This window comes from Hydra viridissima, unplaced genomic scaffold (assembly GCF_058129835.1).
Source record: "Hydra viridissima isolate aposymbiotic clone 2 unplaced genomic scaffold, HvirCarnegie_v1 scaffold_13, whole genome shotgun sequence".
NCBI lineage: Eukaryota > Metazoa > Cnidaria > Hydrozoa > Anthoathecata > Hydridae > Hydra > Hydra viridissima.
Genome location: NW_028324312.1, coordinates 7,442,807 through 7,459,118, shown reverse-complemented (window position 1 = coordinate 7,459,118; position 16,312 = coordinate 7,442,807). Strand labels below are relative to the sequence as shown.

Here is a 16,312-nt window from a genome sequence, read left to right as displayed (position 1 = left end):
TATATATATATATAAAAATATATATAAAAATATATATATATATATATATATATATATATATATATATATATATATATATATATATATATATATATATATATATATATATATATATATATATATATATATATATATATATATATATATATATATATATATATATATATATATATGAGACCGTCAGCTTCAAAACCGGCCCTTTGACATTTTTTTCGATTTTGAATGAAGCACGCTAAATGTTTCGTAATGGCTCGCATTATATTGAAAAATTAAAAAAATGATGCAAAACCTGTTCAACCCTATAGTTTTTACTATGTAAAATTCAGCAAATGGTTCAAAACTGGCTCTTTTTGTTTGCGCAGCTGCTTCAAAACAGTTTATTATTTCAGCCAATAGGAAAGCACTTATCATACCACGTGATCACAACAGCTGATATTGAAAATACTTTCGTTTTTAATGCTTTTATCCTCTGGAAATTGCAAATTCTTCGTGATTTGTCTTGTAAGTAATAGAAAAAGTAGAAAATATTTATGAAATATTAATTAACTAAACATTTACAGACTTTTTGCGATGGAAAACGATCGAAAAGTAAGAAAAACAAGCAGACTGCAGTCACGCAAACGCGTGGCAGACCCCAAAAACACAAAACGAGCAAGGGAGAAGAAAGCTAGGTGTGCATTACTGATGAAGTATTGTTTGTAATTATGTTTATTAACTTTTAACTTCTATTTTTCTGCAGGCATTCAAAGAAGAGTCCACCAAAAATCCCTTCATGCAAGCACAAATTGGGTGCTTTCCAATGTCACTGCCTGTCACAGAGTGATGTCATCACTTTCAATGAGCGATTTTATCAAACAAGTAAGAAAATGGACCAGGACAACTTCATTTTGAAGCATTGTTCATCCCTACAGCCGAAACGTGTTAAAGGTGAATCAAATAGGAAAAGAGAATTTACTGTAAAATATTTTGTTACAAAGGCTGTCTCTTCCTCTATAAGAATACCAGTTTGTAGGAGAACATTTATGGGAATATTAGGCATAAAAAAACATAGACTGCTTGGAGTTATCAGTAGATATCAAAAATCTGGTACTTCAGCCAAAGAAAGTAGAGGTGGAGACAGGAAAGCAGAGAAGTTTGTTGAGAAAAAAGAGAAAGTAAATAAATTCATAGAATCATTTCAAGTTAGTGAAAAGCACTACTGTAGGTCACACTCAAAATGTAGGCAGTACTTCCCAGCTGAACTCTCAACTGCTGCAATGTGGAGGATGTATAACAAAAAGTGTGATAGTCAATTAAAAGTTACCTATTGGTTTTTTACTAATATATTCAATACAGAGTATAATCTAGGTTTTGGGACCCTTAGAGTTGACACCTGCTCTGCATGTTCTGAACTTAAAACTAGAATCAAAAATACAAAAGATCTCCAAGCGGAAGAGAAAAAATAGTTTTAAAATTAAACATCCATTGCCAAAGAGCTGATGCTTATTTTGACAAGCTGAGGGAAGAAAGTGATGACCTTGTTACCCTCTCATTTGATTGTGAGAAGAACCAAGTCTTACCTAAACTATCAGATCAAGCTGCATATTATAGGAGGCAGCTCAACTTTTATAATTTTACAATTGTAAAAGGGAGCTCACATAATACACTTAACAAAGAAAATATTGATTCTCACTATTGGATAGAGGGGGAGCAATCTAAGTGATCAAATGAAATTGCATCTGCTTTTTATTTTTCTCTAAATAATTTAAGCATGTCTAGCAACATAAAAAGATTCAGATTGTGCTGTGATGGATGCCCTGGGCAAAATAAGAATACAGTAATGATTGGTATGATCAGTTATTGGCTCCACAATAAAGCTCATCCTCATATTCAAACAGTGGAACTGGATTTCCCAGTAACAGATCACTCCTTTATCCCTCCAGATAGGGTGTTTGGCACCATTGAAAAGGTCATTAGTAATAAGGAGACCATTGTTAGCCCCAAAGAGTATGTGGAGGTCATTGAAAAACATTCTGCAGTTTTCCACTTAGGAGAAGATTATGAAATTTTTGATTGGAAAAGTTATTTGAAAACAGTTCTAAGAAATAATGTTTCTTGGCATTTCAAAATAGCTAGTTGTAAAAGAATCATTGTGTTAAAAAGACCAAGAATTATTGAGGTGAGAGGTGAACCTTTTTATACAGTAGAAGTTAAAAATTCAGTTTTTTACGACAACGACGATAAGGTCAAACCGTGAGGTAAACTAGCACGTTTAGACATTATTCGATGTCTTGCAGAGTTGGGTAAATAAATGCAAGTTAGAAAGTAAGTATAAAATTTAGTAAAAGGCGAAATATTTAGGTATGTTACAAACACAGTTTATTTTCAGATAAATTGCTAAATGGGGGTTTTAAAATAGAGGGGAATGGTGAGAGCCATGCAACATAAAAGTTTTAAAAATTTGGTTTTCGTTAGTTAAAAAATTTTCCCGAAAAAACTGAGTTGTTGTAGAAGGAGGAGCGTTTTAATAATTTCTACTTCACCATTTAGAATATATGCTGCTCAACAGATTTAAAGTATTATTTCAAATACACGCTTACACGACCGTAAAATATTTGTCCAACATTTCTGTCACAAACCAATCAAGTTGATTGAATGCCTCATTATATAAATTCTAAGGATTTTTTGAAAAACACATTTTATTTAAAAAAAAAAATGGTTTGAAACATGCCTCAGAGTGTTATCTCACTTAAGTTGAACAAACTTAAACAGAGAAGTAGTTAATGATGGCGACATCATAGCTTAATGCAGGCCTTACAAGACACATTTGACCTCTAGCTTTAATTAAGATCTGGCAACATTCTTAAACACACGATTTTGTAAATGCTAACTTGTATTTCCGAACTGCATTTTACAGCTCTGTAAATACAGACTTTTTCAAATTTATTTCTATAAGCTCTAAATATTCTTAGTAATTACGAACAATTAAAAATAAAAAATTGTAAATAAAAATTAACAAATCCATTTAGTAGAATCGAATACTCCTAAATGATTTTTGATTTAAGTTAAGCACTTATCCTGAGTTGAGCACTTATCCTGATATTAAGCCTGTTTAGGCCCTTAATTTTATTATAAAAAGTTATGATTTTTCAGTGGCTGGCTCTGTACCTACAGAAAGAGATCCAAACTTAGGTTAGTAAATATTTTGTGTAAAACCCTAATCTATTTACAGGCATAGTCAGAGTTTTTAATGAGTTTCATATGCTGATAATAAAGTTAAAGAAAGTCCGCTTCGATTTCATTTTCGCACAACTTTGAAGATCTCAAAAAAAATGTATTATTTTAAAAGTTCTTGTTTTTCAAACCTTTTTAGCTTATCTTAATGGAGTTTTTTTTTATAACAAAAACTAAACTGTTTCTGAAACTAAAATTTAAGCACTTTTAGAAAAAATATCAAATTCGTTCCTCAACCAAATTTTTAAGTTAACGAAATATTGAACTAAAAAAGTGAGATATTTTAATTAAGTACGTAAATAGGCGACAGCTGCTCTTAGTTTTTACCTGTCGTGTCTAATAAAACTGTTCAAACTTTGGAGATTACATCGGCAATGACTCATTTGCTATAACAGTTCTAACGATTAGAATTGACTTAGGTATAAAAAGACAGGACAGACACCCACCTACCAAAAACGTTTATGAACTGCTATTAAGTAATGTAATGCCATAAAAGTGATCTGGACGAGGGAGTCAATGAAATCATGCACGGTTTTTCCGGGCTATCTTGTATGTGTCAGGAGCTTATCGACATAGCTGATATTCCACAAAAATTAATATGTGTCTGAAAGGTATTTCTAATAATACCTTAAACACAAAAGAAATGTTGACATTTATTAAGTAAGACAAAAAGAAACGATGTCTTTTATTAATTAGTGAGATTTTTTCTTTAATCTATAGAGATTAATAAAACTCATCGCATTTAATTTCTACCTGATAAAACTAATTAAATGTGTCAACTAGCAATGTAAACATAACATTAAAAAATATGACATTGAAAGTATTTTTATATATTTGTATCATAGCTCTGCAGACTAAAACAAGTTCAAAATACAAACATTACAGGAGAGATAAAATTTGTATCATAGCTAAAGGTTTAACTTAAGGAATTATCAATGGTTCATGGGATATTTTTTGTGCCACGCCTTCAAAAAAAAGGCAATTTAAAAAAAAATGACAATTTCGAACTTTTTTTTTTTTTCAATAGCTTGCACAGTTTGTATTGCTGAAATAATTTTGGTCACTTCAAAACCAAAACCTTTCTTATTCGGCCTCTATTTCGGATTATCTCTCACGCAATGATAGCACCCTTCAACGCAGTACTCTAACGCCTATCAAACTACACGCCTTTAATCTCTCCGAGCAGTTCTCAGCCGCCTGGCTGGTGGCTTAACTTCACGTACTATGCCATCTATCAAAGACATGCATGATGGTTGCACAAAACCATATGCCTTTTAATTCGATGACTCTTTTGTTAAACACCCTACGCCCTTCGTGCTTCCCCCAATGAGTTTATCCCCAAACTCAAATTAACAAACCTTAACACCCAAACACCCAATTCTCAAACCCTGACAATTCAATAGTGCCATCCCGGCATTACTTGTTAACGACAGTTAACGAGAGTTATAAAATTCATAAAAATAGACATGTTCCCAAAGATGTAGGGAATTATATTAACCTTCCTTGAAACACTAATGAGTAACTGCTTTCTTTAAGAGCTTTATATTACTTTTCCCGTCTGTGAATCATACAATTTACAAACTCCACTCCCTTTTTATACAGTTTTCCAACCGCGTAACCTTCTCTGAGACAAAGAATTAGATAATGGATTTGCTCACTTTGCAAAATAAAAAATGCGCCAAAAATAGATCTTATTCATTTGAACTTTCTTCTTGTGAGTCTTGAGTAACATGCTTTTTCTTAAAGTTAAAGTATTTATTTCAAAAAAATAAATATTTTTTATTTACTAATTAATAGTGCCATGTGCTTATCTATTACTTTTTAGATTATATATATATATATATATATATATATATATATATATATATAAATTTAAATCCACCAATAAATATTTGATAAAAGATAAAAATTATGTATAAGCTTCAAAAGTGCACGTAAAGACAGGATTATTGCTGTATGGAGACAAGCTGAATTCCACATAATGACTGGATTATTGTTTAACTGAGAGGAGTTATTTTGTCAGATGAAACTCTTTTTGGCTTTAAATGCGCTCGAAAACTCTGTGTTGATAAATTTATAAAATGAAATGATGAAATTAAAAGAAGAGTATATAATGATGAAGCTTGCCTTTTCGAATGCGTTTAAGAAGCGTGAAATAGCTTAGAACCATTGTTATTAACAAGGCTTGCTGATAGCATGCCTCTGAGAATTTAAGCAGTTCTCGCAGCAAAGGTGCTTTAATACTTTAAAAGGCGCTTTGATACTTTAAATAAAATCACTCGTTAAATGTTTATTTTTTTTTAGTTTCACTTTGAATATTTGTAAAAAAAAACACCCACACAAAAGTTCTAGGCCAGTTTTTTTGACATTCTCTGTAAATAATATAGATAACTTGCACAACACTGTCTTTTGTAGTGCAACAATCATAACAAAAAAAACTAGTTGAGCAGTCGTAACAATAAAAATTTGTGATGTGAATGGAGACGTATTGGAGGTCAATAAATGCTCACGTTGGTTTAGAAAGTTTTCCAATGTTGATTTTGAGTTGTCTGATGCTAATCGAAGTGGGCGGTCAGTATGTTTTGATAATGACGCTTTAAAAACTTTGGTGGAAGTGAATCCCAATCTGAGTGTGCAGGAAACAGCAACCACTATACAATCTACTTGGTCAACTGTTCAAAAACATTTTTTTCACTATACGCCGTTCTTTAACATTTATCAATGAGGGTAGCCAGCCTTTGATCATATACAGGGTGCGGCAGCGATTTGCGAACTGACTTTTAGCTAGGTTTTGTTTTATAAATAAAATACTTTCGCAATTTGTTTTTGTTGGTTAATGAACAATGACCGTCTTAGATTTGAATAAAGTTGCGAATTGTAAAAGCTTTAGTTGAAGGTTTTGCAGTGGAAGCCAAAAGAACCGATTTTTTAATTTAATTCTAGTGGGTTTGCCTGAAAAAGAAGTGATTCGTAATTCTGGAGTATCTAAAACTTCATTTTATAAAGTCAAAATACGTGACAGGGATGAAAGAGCCAAAATGCTCCTCTCCAGAGAACAAAAAGTTGATAAAATGTTCACAGTAAAGCTCAAAAATTATGTTGAAAAAGAATCCTGTTTTATCCATCAGAAAGACAGCAAAACTGTTCAATGTTGATGAGAAAACAGTCAGAAGAACTCTAATAACACTTCGAAAAGTCAGTGTGGCCCAATCTTCATATCAACTTTTGAGAGAAAGACTAAAAACTTTACGACTGGATTTATCAAAGAAGCTTCTAAATCAGCTAAAATGCCATGCTTCGTCAAAAGTTAAAGTTTTCTTAGATGAAAAATATTTTAGTGTTGACGAAGGGCTCAATAGGCGAAATGACAGATTTATCGCAGAAGGGTGAAAAAGCACCACCTGTGTGTCACACCCATTACCCTCAGCCCATCATGATGCTAGAAAGCATCAATTCAAATGAAGAGAAATGTTCACCAATCTACATTAATGAGAAAGAAAAAGTTACCTCTAATGTGCATATCAGGTTGGAAAACAATTATATCTTTCAACAGGATAATTCACTTTGTCATGGGTCCAGAAAGATACAACAATATCTTCATGACTATATGACTAATTTTACGCCCAAACACTTTTGGCTACCATCCAGCCCCATCTGAATCCCCTTGACTATAGTGTGTGGAGTGTAGTTGAGAAAAGAGTTTGCAAAAAGGCCCACTTAAGTGTTAACTTACTAAAGTCCTCTATTACTCATGCTTGGAACTTAATGTCAAGAGACTATGTAATCAGCACCTGCCAGTCCTTCCGTCCTAGGGTTGAGAAAGTGATCAAAGAAAAGGCTAACCTAATTGAATAATAATGTGGGAAAAGCATTTATCTTCAACTTTTCTACCGTTAATATTCCATGAATATAATTTTTTAATGCTTTAAAAATTAATTTTAAAAATAGTTCTAAAAAATTCCCGATATGCTCCAACATTCTGTATTAACTGTAGATTGGTGTCCTGCTAGTCCGGTTGAGCAGTTGATTTTTTTACTTGCTTTTACATTTAATAGCTAAGTTTGTTTATTTCTTGATATTAACTGGATGTAAATTAATAGAATTTTAGAAACAATAGCAAATGAACTAAAGGAAGTTTTACGAACTACTTGGCCTAATGAATCAACTCCAAAACTACATATTTTCTAAAACCACCTGGGGGTGTTTTTGAATAAATGGGTAGTTTGCCTCGAATTATGCAGGGAGAAGGTGGCGAGAGTGTTATTGGAGAATTATTGTTAATATAGGAAGAATATTCTCAAGCATGTCTTGAAGCCAAAAACTAGAATGCTGATACTTTTTAGTATTTAAGAGACCATTACACAAAAAAGAACCTAACTTTTTTTTTCAATTTAAAAACCACCCATCATCTCTCAATAAAAGAAAGTTGAACATAAATGATATACTGTTCAGTTATTGTTACATATATATATATATATATATATATATATATATATATATATATATATATATATATATATATATATATATATATATATATATATATATATATATATATATATATATATATATATATATATACTGTAACGCGCAAAAGTATGTAAACAGCTGAGTTTTTCAGGTTTCTTTATCATAACTTTTTAACTTAAATAAATGAAACTTTTAACAAATGTTCCAATAATGTGATTAAATATTGTAAATAACTCAAAAAAATGATAAGTTCAAAAAAGAAGTGCTGTTTTTTATTCCTCCACAATAATTCATCACAGCACATTAGGATTTTGTTGGATAGCCTCAAGATTTTAAAATTGCTTAAAAAAAACAAGGTATAGAGTCAACTAAGTTGATCACTTGAATATTTGAACATCCCCGTAAGCAAGCCCACCTAGAGCCGATTGTAGGCAACCTCACTTCGGTCCTAAGTGTGTCTGATGTTTGGTTTTTTTGCGGGACTAATATGGGCAAACACAATTAACAAATAGTGAGCACAACTTTACGGGACCGGTCTGGTTTTAATATGGGCTTCCCATATATAAATTTAGAAGTGGGCAAGTCCACATAAGGCCTATTATAGGCTGAATTATATAGGTCATAAGTGTGTTTGATAGTTGGTTTATTTATGGGACCAATGTGGGCAAACGGAACAAAAAAAATGTTAAAAAGCAAGATAATTCAACTTTACTGGACCTGTGTGGTTTTAACGTGGGCTTATCTTAGGGAGCGAAAACCCGACACGAATACCAGCGGGTACTCGTAGACGGGTAATTTTAATAACTTTAGTTACCCGATATCCAAGCCTTCGGGTCGGGTATTACCCGATTTAAACTAACCAAGTATTACCCGTAGAAGTACCCGATTAACGGGTAATTTTATTACACGATTTCGTTACCCGAAAATCGGGTAATAAAATTACCCGATAATTCGGATAATAAAATTACTCGAAATCAGGTAATAAACCCGATCCTCGAACCGAAATTTTCGCGCTATCGGGTATTTTCGTTCATTTTTTTTTTTTTTTTCTGTGCTTTTCCAAAATTTAAATTTATTTCAATTCTTTTAATATCACATTTATTTCTATTTATTAGTTCCACCCAGCTTGTGTAAGTATTAATTTTTAACTAATTTAAAGTTAATACTTACATGGAGTGGGTGGAACTAATACTCCATGTAAGTATTAATTCCACCTACTCCATATAAGTAATAATTTTTAATTGAATAATTTCAAATGTTTTTAAACTATTTTAGAAAACATTTGGTGATAATTACATTTATTTTTTAGGATTGCAACTAGAAAAATTTCATCAGATTTTGAATCTGAAATGGAATTTGAAAATGACATTAATTATTTCCCTTTTAAGAAAAAAAAATTAGCTGGGAAAACTCAACTTAGTGCCACAACTCAAATTCTTCCCCCTTTATTTTCTGTGCCATTTTCTGTCACGGCGTCAAGTTCACCAACATTAATAACAACTTTACCGATTATGCCTATATCTTATGAAACACCATTTTCATCTCTTGACATAGCAGCATTGATGACACCAACCCAGTGTACTAGTTTATCAAACACGTCAACAGGTTGTATGTCAAAGACGGTAACAACGACATCACCAGTTTCAAATATTGGTGAGTTACATAATTTAAAAAACTCATAAGGATGTCTACCTTGCATATTTTTTAATGCATTTGATCTCAAGCTGAATCAGCTGTTAGTAATTTGATTTTTATTATTTATGATTTATGGCATTATAGTACAGTTAACACTATTTTAGATGTTTTACAGTACAAAACATTGGGAGTGCATTATCTTGCAGTAATATATCTAGTAAGTGATTATTGATTGTTGATTACTTGGTTTTTTTCAGATTAAAAGACTATATATGTGATAATGTAAGTAATTATTTACACTTTACCAAGATCAAACAATGCATGGATTGGTGGTACAGTTACTGAAAGTGTGTGTGGATATTCAGCAAACCCAGACTATCCACACCAATATGCTAAATGCTATCCTTAGTCAAGGGAATAAAATGGTACAGGCTTCACGTTTACCAGACGGGATAATATTTCCGATGGACACTATGGAAGCTTTTGATGCAATTAAAATGAAGCTAAAATATATCAATATTGCAAACATAATTGTAAGATAATACTTATGACCTAGATATTAGTTTAATTTACAGTTCAATATAAAGTAGGAAAGCAATATAAATGAGTAGAAGCAACTACTTATCTATATTTCTTTCCTATTTTATAATGAACTTTAAGCTTTGTTAATTTTAGCATAATATTTTTAGTCTATCGTATTTTAAGATTGCAATATCAGTATTCTGGTGTTTAGTAAATATCATGTATCATTCATACAAACTGTATATGCATTTTTGCTACTATATAATAAATTTTTAATTTTTATATTGTTTAAAAAAACCTTTTTTAGATTATCTTAATGTGTTTGATTAAATGTTTTGCAGGTTAACTTTCTAGCCGGTATCGGAGGGAGAAAAGTCGACGAAGCTGTTCGCCGTATGATGCAGCAGTTGTTTAACAATAACTTAGCTCTGCAATTTAATTGTCAGCGAGGGCAGTCAAAAAAAGTGTTAAAGGGTACTGAGCTATTTCAAGTGATTTATAGTGAGTATTCATAGTTTTAAATAAATTTTGGTAATATTTCTCTGCTATTTTGCCAGATATTAAATACAATTGAACATATGTAAATTTTGTTTGGTTAGTTTTAAAAATTGTGCACTCTATTGTTATGTTTAGTAAAAACCCTTATGGTTCAGATCAGGCTAGGATTAACCATTAGGCAAACAAGACATTTGCCTCGGGCACCAAGCGTTTGGTGGCACCACAAGTCCTCAAGAAATATTTTTTTTAACAAATATAAGTCCAGAAACAACTGAAAATAGAACAAGTGCTATGAAAATGAAGAAATACTTTATAATAAAAATTCACATTCAAGTTTGGTAAAATCTTGAATGCTTAAAAATTAAGCTATGAATGAGCAGGTTTTTTCTATTTAGCTTTTTTTTAAACTAATTATTTTTTTCGCGCTTTAATGACTTTTTTTGCGCTTTAACGACTTCACTTGAGGCAATTTTTTTTATTAACAACGTGAAACTATTATTAAAGCCGCTTTATCATTTGTTTTATCATTTTTATTGATTCTGATATTAAGGATTTATTTATAGGAGCTTACACCTTACGTTTGTTGTTTTTTAGCCTTATTTTGCATAATTTTTTAATTTTTATGTAAATTACATTTTCGTTTTACATTATTTAATCATTTTTATTTACACCTTTTTGCATACTTTTTTCAATTTCAGATCCCAAAATGAAGCGTGTTCAGTTTATTAACTATTAATTTTAATTCAGAAATACTTTATTGTAGGTTTTATATGAGTGATAGTAGTACAAACTACAAATATATTTGTTAACAACTGTTTTCTTTGCATAATATTGAACATACCAGCGGTCACAGTTAGCGAAAAATCAGGGGCCCCGGGCAGAAGGGGGAACCGATGTGGGTTTGTGTCTTGGGTACTAAAAAGGCTTAATCCGGCCCTGGTTCAGATTTTCAAAGACGATAAGAATATTGTGTATTTAAGATTCTTTAACTACTGGAAATGTATTATTTTTTATAGAAGCCTTAAAGCTTAACAAACTGACGTCGACATGCACGATGAAAGATTTCGAAATGTCCCTTGCAAAATGGCTTATTGGTGCTCGCGATCGAGATGGTAATAGAACTAAGCGTGGCGAAGCAAGAAAACAGTCTAACAAGCTCTAATTTATTCATACTTTTTTTTGTATAATATAATATTTACATTGACAGGAAATATATATTATTCTCAACATATTATTTATTGTTTTTATCCAATATATATATATATATATATGCATATGTATATATGAGAACGTAAGAGTTTAGTTGTTAAATATTTAACTTGATCTATTGGTCAAGTTAAATATTTAACATAGTAGTTTATTGATACCAATATATATTGGAATCCATATGGATTGACTAACTAAAGTTTCATATAGGTCCCAAAAAAAAGGAGCTTATTGGATCCAATATGGGCCAACCATCGAATGCGCCATGTAGGTCACAGTTAATAAAAGAAAATAGAAGTTTATTGGGTCCAATATGGGGTAACCATAAAAAATTATGTTTGGCTCAAAGTAAATAAAAGAAAAGAGGAGCTTGTTGGGTCCAATATGGGCAAACCATGAAAAACTCTGTTAAGAAAAATAAAATAAAAACATAGGAGTTTGTTGGATCCAATATGGGCTAACTATATGGACTAGCCCATATAGGACCCGTTGATAAACCGCGGACTAAAGTTTATAAACAACTAAGTTTTTCAAGTTTTTTCGCCAAAAGTTCTTTAACTTTTGACTAAAAACAATTTTACCCTGCTGTAGAAAGCAAGGTTTCTTACAAGCAAACCATAAGGGTTTTTACTAAACATAACAATAGAGTGCACAATTTTTAAAACTAACCAAACAAAATTTACATATGTTCAATTGTATTTAATATCTGGCAAAATAGCAGAGAAATATTACCAAAATTTATTTAAAACTATGAATACTCACTATAAATCACTTGAAATAGCTCAGTACCCTTTAACACTTTTTTTGACTGCCCTCGCTGACAATTAAATTGCAGAGCTAAGTTATTGTTAAACAACTGCTGCATCATACGGCGAACAGCTTCGTCGACTTTTCTCCCTCCGATACCGGCTAGAAAGTTAACCTGCAAAACATTTAATCAAACACATTAAGATAATCTAAAAAAGGTTTTTTTAAACAATATAAAAATTAAAAATTTATTATATAGTAGCAAAAATGCATATACAGTTTGTATGAATGATACATGATATTTACTAAACACCAGAATACTGATATTGCAATCTTAAAATACGATAGACTAAAAATATTATGCTAAAATTAACAAAGCTTAAAGTTCATTATAAAATAGGAAAGAAATATAGATAAGTAGTTGCTTCTACTCATTTATATTGCTTTCCTACTTTATATTGAACTGTAAATTAAACTAATATCTAGGTCATAAGTATTATCTTACAATTATGTTTGCAATATTGATATATTTTAGCTTCATTTTAATTGCATCAAAAGCTTCCATAGTGTCCATCGGAAATATTATCCCGTCTGGTAAACGTGAAGCCTGTACCATTTTATTCCCTTGACTAAGGATAGCATTTAGCATATTGGTGTGGATAGTCTGGGTTTGCTGAATATCCACACACACTTTCAGTAACTGTACCACCAATCCATGCATTGTTTGATCTTGGTAAAGTGTAAATAATTACTTACATTATCACATATATAGTCTTTTAATCTGAAAAAAACCAAGTAATCAACAATCAATAATCACTTACTAGATATATTACTGCAAGATAATGCACTCCCAATGTTTTGTACTGTAAAACATCTAAAATAGTGTTAACTGTACTATAATGCCATAAATCATAAATAATAAAAATCAAATTACTAACAGCTGATTCAGCTTGAGATCAAATGCATTAAAAAATATGCAAGGTAGACATCCTTATGAGTTTTTTAAATTATGTAACTCACCAATATTTGAAACTGGTGATGTCGTTGTTACCGTCTTTGACATACAACCTGTTGACGTGTTTGATAAACTAGTACACTGGGTTGGTGTCATCAATGCTGCTATGTCAAGAGATGAAAATGGTGTTTCATAAGATATAGGCATAATCGGTAAAGTTGTTATTAATGTTGGTGAACTTGACGCCGTGACAGAAAATGGCACAGAAAATAAAGGGGGAAGAATTTGAGTTGTGGCACTAAGTTGAGTTTTCCCAGCTAATTTTTTTTTCTTAAAAGGGAAATAATTAATGTCATTTTCAAATTCCATTTCAGATTCAAAATCTGATGAAATTTTTCTAGTTGCAATCCTAAAAAATAAATGTAATTATCACCAAATGTTTTCTAAAATAGTTTAAAAACATTTGAAATTATTCAATTAAAAATTATTACTTATATGGAGTAGGTGGAATTAATACTTACATGGAGTATTAGTTCCACCCACTCCATGTAAGTATTAACTTTAAATTAGTTAAAAATTAATACTTACACAAGCTGGGTGGAACTAATAAATAGAAATAAATGTGATATTAAAAGAATTGAAATAAATTTAAATTTTGGAAAAGCACAGAAAAAAAAAAAAAAAATGAACGAAAATACCCGATAGCGCGAAAATTTCGGTTCGAGGATCGGGTTTATTACCTGATTTCGAGTAATTTTATTATCCGAATTATCGGGTAATTTTATTACCCGATTTTCGGGTAACGAAATCGTGTAATAAAATTACCCGTTAATCGGGTACTTCTACGGGTAATACTTGGTTAGTTTAAATCGGGTAATACCCGACCCGAAGGCTTGGATATCGGGTAACTAAAGTTATTAAAATTACCCGTCTACGAGTACCCGCTGGTATTCGTGTCGGGTTTTCGCTCCCTAAGATAAGCCCACGTTAAAACCACACAGGTCCAGTAAAGTTGAATTATCTTGCTTTTTAACATTTTTTTTGTTCCGTTTGCCCACATTGGTCCCATAAATAAACCAACTATCAAACACACTTATGACCTATATAATTCAGCCTATAATAGGCCTTATGTGGACTTGCCCACTTCTAAATTTATATATGGGAAGCCCATATTAAAACCAGACCGGTCCCGTAAAGTTGTGCTCACTATTTGTTAATTGTGTTTGCCCATATTAGTCCCGCAAAAAAACCAAACATCAGACACACTTAGGACCGAAGTGAGGTTGCCTACAATCGGCTCTAGGTGGGCTTGCTTACGGGGATGTTCAAATATTCAAGTGATCAACTTAGTTGACTCTATACCTTGTTTTTTTTAAGCAATTTTAAAATCTTGAGGCTATCCAACAAAATCCTAATGTGCTGTGATGAATTATTGTGGAGGAATAAAAAACAGCACTTCTTTTTTGAACTTATCATTTTTTTGAGTTATTTACAATATTTAATCACATTATTGGAACATTTGTTAAAAGTTTCATTTATTTAAGTTAAAAAGTTATGATAAAGAAACCTGAAAAACTCAGCTGTTTACATACTTTTGCGCGTTACAGTATATATATATATATATATATATATATATATATATATATATATATATATATATATATATATATATATATATATATATATATATATATATATATATATATATATATATATATATATATGTAACAATAACTGAACAGTATATCATTTATGTTCAACTTTCTTTTATTGAGAGATGATGGGTGGTTTTTAAATTGAAAAAAAAAGTTAGGTTCTTTTTTGTGTAATGGTCTCTTAAATACTAAAAAGTATCAGCATTCTAGTTTTTGGCTTCAAGACATGCTTGAGAATATTCTTCCTATATTAACAATAATTCTCCAATAACACTCTCGCCACCTTCTCCCTGCATAATTCGAGGCAAACTACCCATTTATTCAAAAACACCCCCAGGTGGTTTTAGAAAATATGTAGTTTTGGAGTTGATTCATTAGGCCAAGTAGTTCGTAAAACTTCCTTTAGTTCATTTGCTATTGTTTCTAAAATTCTATTAATTTACATCCAGTTAATATCAAGAAATAAACAAACTTAGCTATTAAATGTAAAAGCAAGTAAAAAAATCAACTGCTCAACCGGACTAGCAGGACACCAATCTACAGTTAATACAGAATGTTGGAGCATATCGGGAATTTTTTAGAACTATTTTTAAAATTAATTTTTAAAGCATTAAAAAATTATATTCATGGAATATTAACGGTAGAAAAGTTGAAGATAAATGCTTTTCCCACATTATTATTCAATTAGGTTAGCCTTTTCTTTGATCACTTTCTCAACCCTAGGACGGAAGGACTGGCAGGTGCTGATTACATAGTCTCTTGACATTAAGTTCCAAGCATGAGTAATAGAGGACTTTAGTAAGTTAACACTTAAGTGGGCCTTTTTGCAAACTCTTTTCTCAACTACACTCCACACACTATAGTCAAGGGGATTCAGATGGGGCTGGATGGTAGCCAAAAGTGTTTGGGCGTAAAATTAGTCATATAGTCATGAAGATATTGTTGTATCTTTCTGGACCCATGACAAAGTGAATTATCCTGTTGAAAGATATAATTGTTTTCCAACCTGATATGCACATTAGAGGTAACTTTTTCTTTCTCATTAATGTAGATTGGTGAACATTTCTCTTCATTTGAATTGATGCTTTCTAGCATCATGATGGGCTGAGGGTAATGGGTGTGACACACAGGTGGTGCTTTTTCACCCTTCTGCGATAAATCTGTCATTTCGCCTATTGAGCCCTTCGTCAACACTAAAATATTTTTCATCTAAGAAAACTTTAACTTTTGACGAAGCATGGCATTTTAGCTGATTTAGAAGCTTCTTTGATAAATCCAGTCGTAAAGTTTTTAGTCTTTCTCTCAAAAGTTGATATGAAGATTGGGCCACACTGACTTTTCGAAGTGTTATTAGAGTTCTTCTGACTGTTTTCTCATCAACATTGAACAGTTTTGCTGTCTTTCTGATGGA

The 16,312-nt window shown here is 31.3% G+C and overlaps 3 protein-coding genes across 3 annotated transcripts; 2 read left to right on the top strand and 1 right to left on the bottom strand.

The window, feature by feature from the left end:
* Positions 1-464: 464 nt before the first annotated feature.
* Positions 465-2,439, top strand: LOC145188002 (uncharacterized). The gene is made up of 2 exons (XM_090071042.1): positions 465-671; positions 740-2,439. Exons 1-2 carry the CDS (start codon positions 571-573, stop codon positions 1,443-1,445), a joined length of 807 nt encoding a protein of 268 aa, XP_089927168.1. The 5' UTR covers positions 465-570; the 3' UTR covers positions 1,446-2,439.
* Positions 2,440-6,577: 4,138 nt separating this feature from the next.
* On the top strand, positions 6,578-11,500 carry LOC149880246 (uncharacterized). The gene is made up of 6 exons (XM_090070007.1): positions 6,578-6,738; positions 8,993-9,340; positions 9,483-9,535; positions 9,628-9,851; positions 10,182-10,341; positions 11,355-11,500. Exons 1-6 carry the CDS (start codon positions 6,578-6,580, stop codon positions 11,498-11,500), a joined length of 1,092 nt encoding a protein of 363 aa, XP_089926133.1.
* Positions 11,501-12,238: 738 nt separating this feature from the next.
* On the bottom strand, positions 12,239-16,068 carry LOC149880245 (uncharacterized). Its single transcript, XM_090070006.1, has 5 exons — positions 15,908-16,068; positions 13,308-13,655; positions 13,113-13,165; positions 12,797-13,020; positions 12,239-12,466 (listed from the first exon to the last, which is right to left on the bottom strand). The coding sequence occupies exons 1-5, from the start codon at positions 16,066-16,068 to the stop codon at positions 12,293-12,295; spliced, it is 960 nt and encodes a 319-aa protein (XP_089926132.1). The 3' UTR covers positions 12,239-12,292.
* Positions 16,069-16,312: the final 244 nt, after the last annotated feature.

Bases quoted from the DNA above. Each gene is read 5' to 3' on its own strand.
- LOC145188002 (XM_090071042.1), top strand. From the start codon at position 571: ATGGAAAACGATCGAAAAGTAAGAAAAACAAGCAGACTGCAGTCACGC. The intron at 672-739 runs GTGTGCATTACT...ATTTTTCTGCAG, and splicing joins GCAAGGGAGAAGAAAGCTAG to GCATTCAAAGAAGAGTCCAC.
- LOC149880246 (XM_090070007.1), top strand. From the start codon at position 6,578: ATGACAGATTTATCGCAGAAGGGTGAAAAAGCACCACCTGTGTGTCAC. The intron at 9,341-9,482 runs GTTACATAATTT...ACACTATTTTAG, and splicing joins CCAGTTTCAAATATTGGTGA to ATGTTTTACAGTACAAAACA. The intron at 9,852-10,181 runs GTAAGATAATAC...AATGTTTTGCAG, and splicing joins TCAATATTGCAAACATAATT to GTTAACTTTCTAGCCGGTAT.
- LOC149880245 (XM_090070006.1), bottom strand. From the start codon at position 16,068: ATGACAGATTTATCGCAGAAGGGTGAAAAAGCACCACCTGTGTGTCAC. The intron at 13,656-15,907 runs GTTGGAAAACAA...TTTATTTTTTAG, and splicing joins ACCTCTAATGTGCATATCAG to GATTGCAACTAGAAAAATTT. The intron at 12,467-12,796 runs GTAAGATAATAC...AATGTTTTGCAG, and splicing joins TCAATATTGCAAACATAATT to GTTAACTTTCTAGCCGGTAT.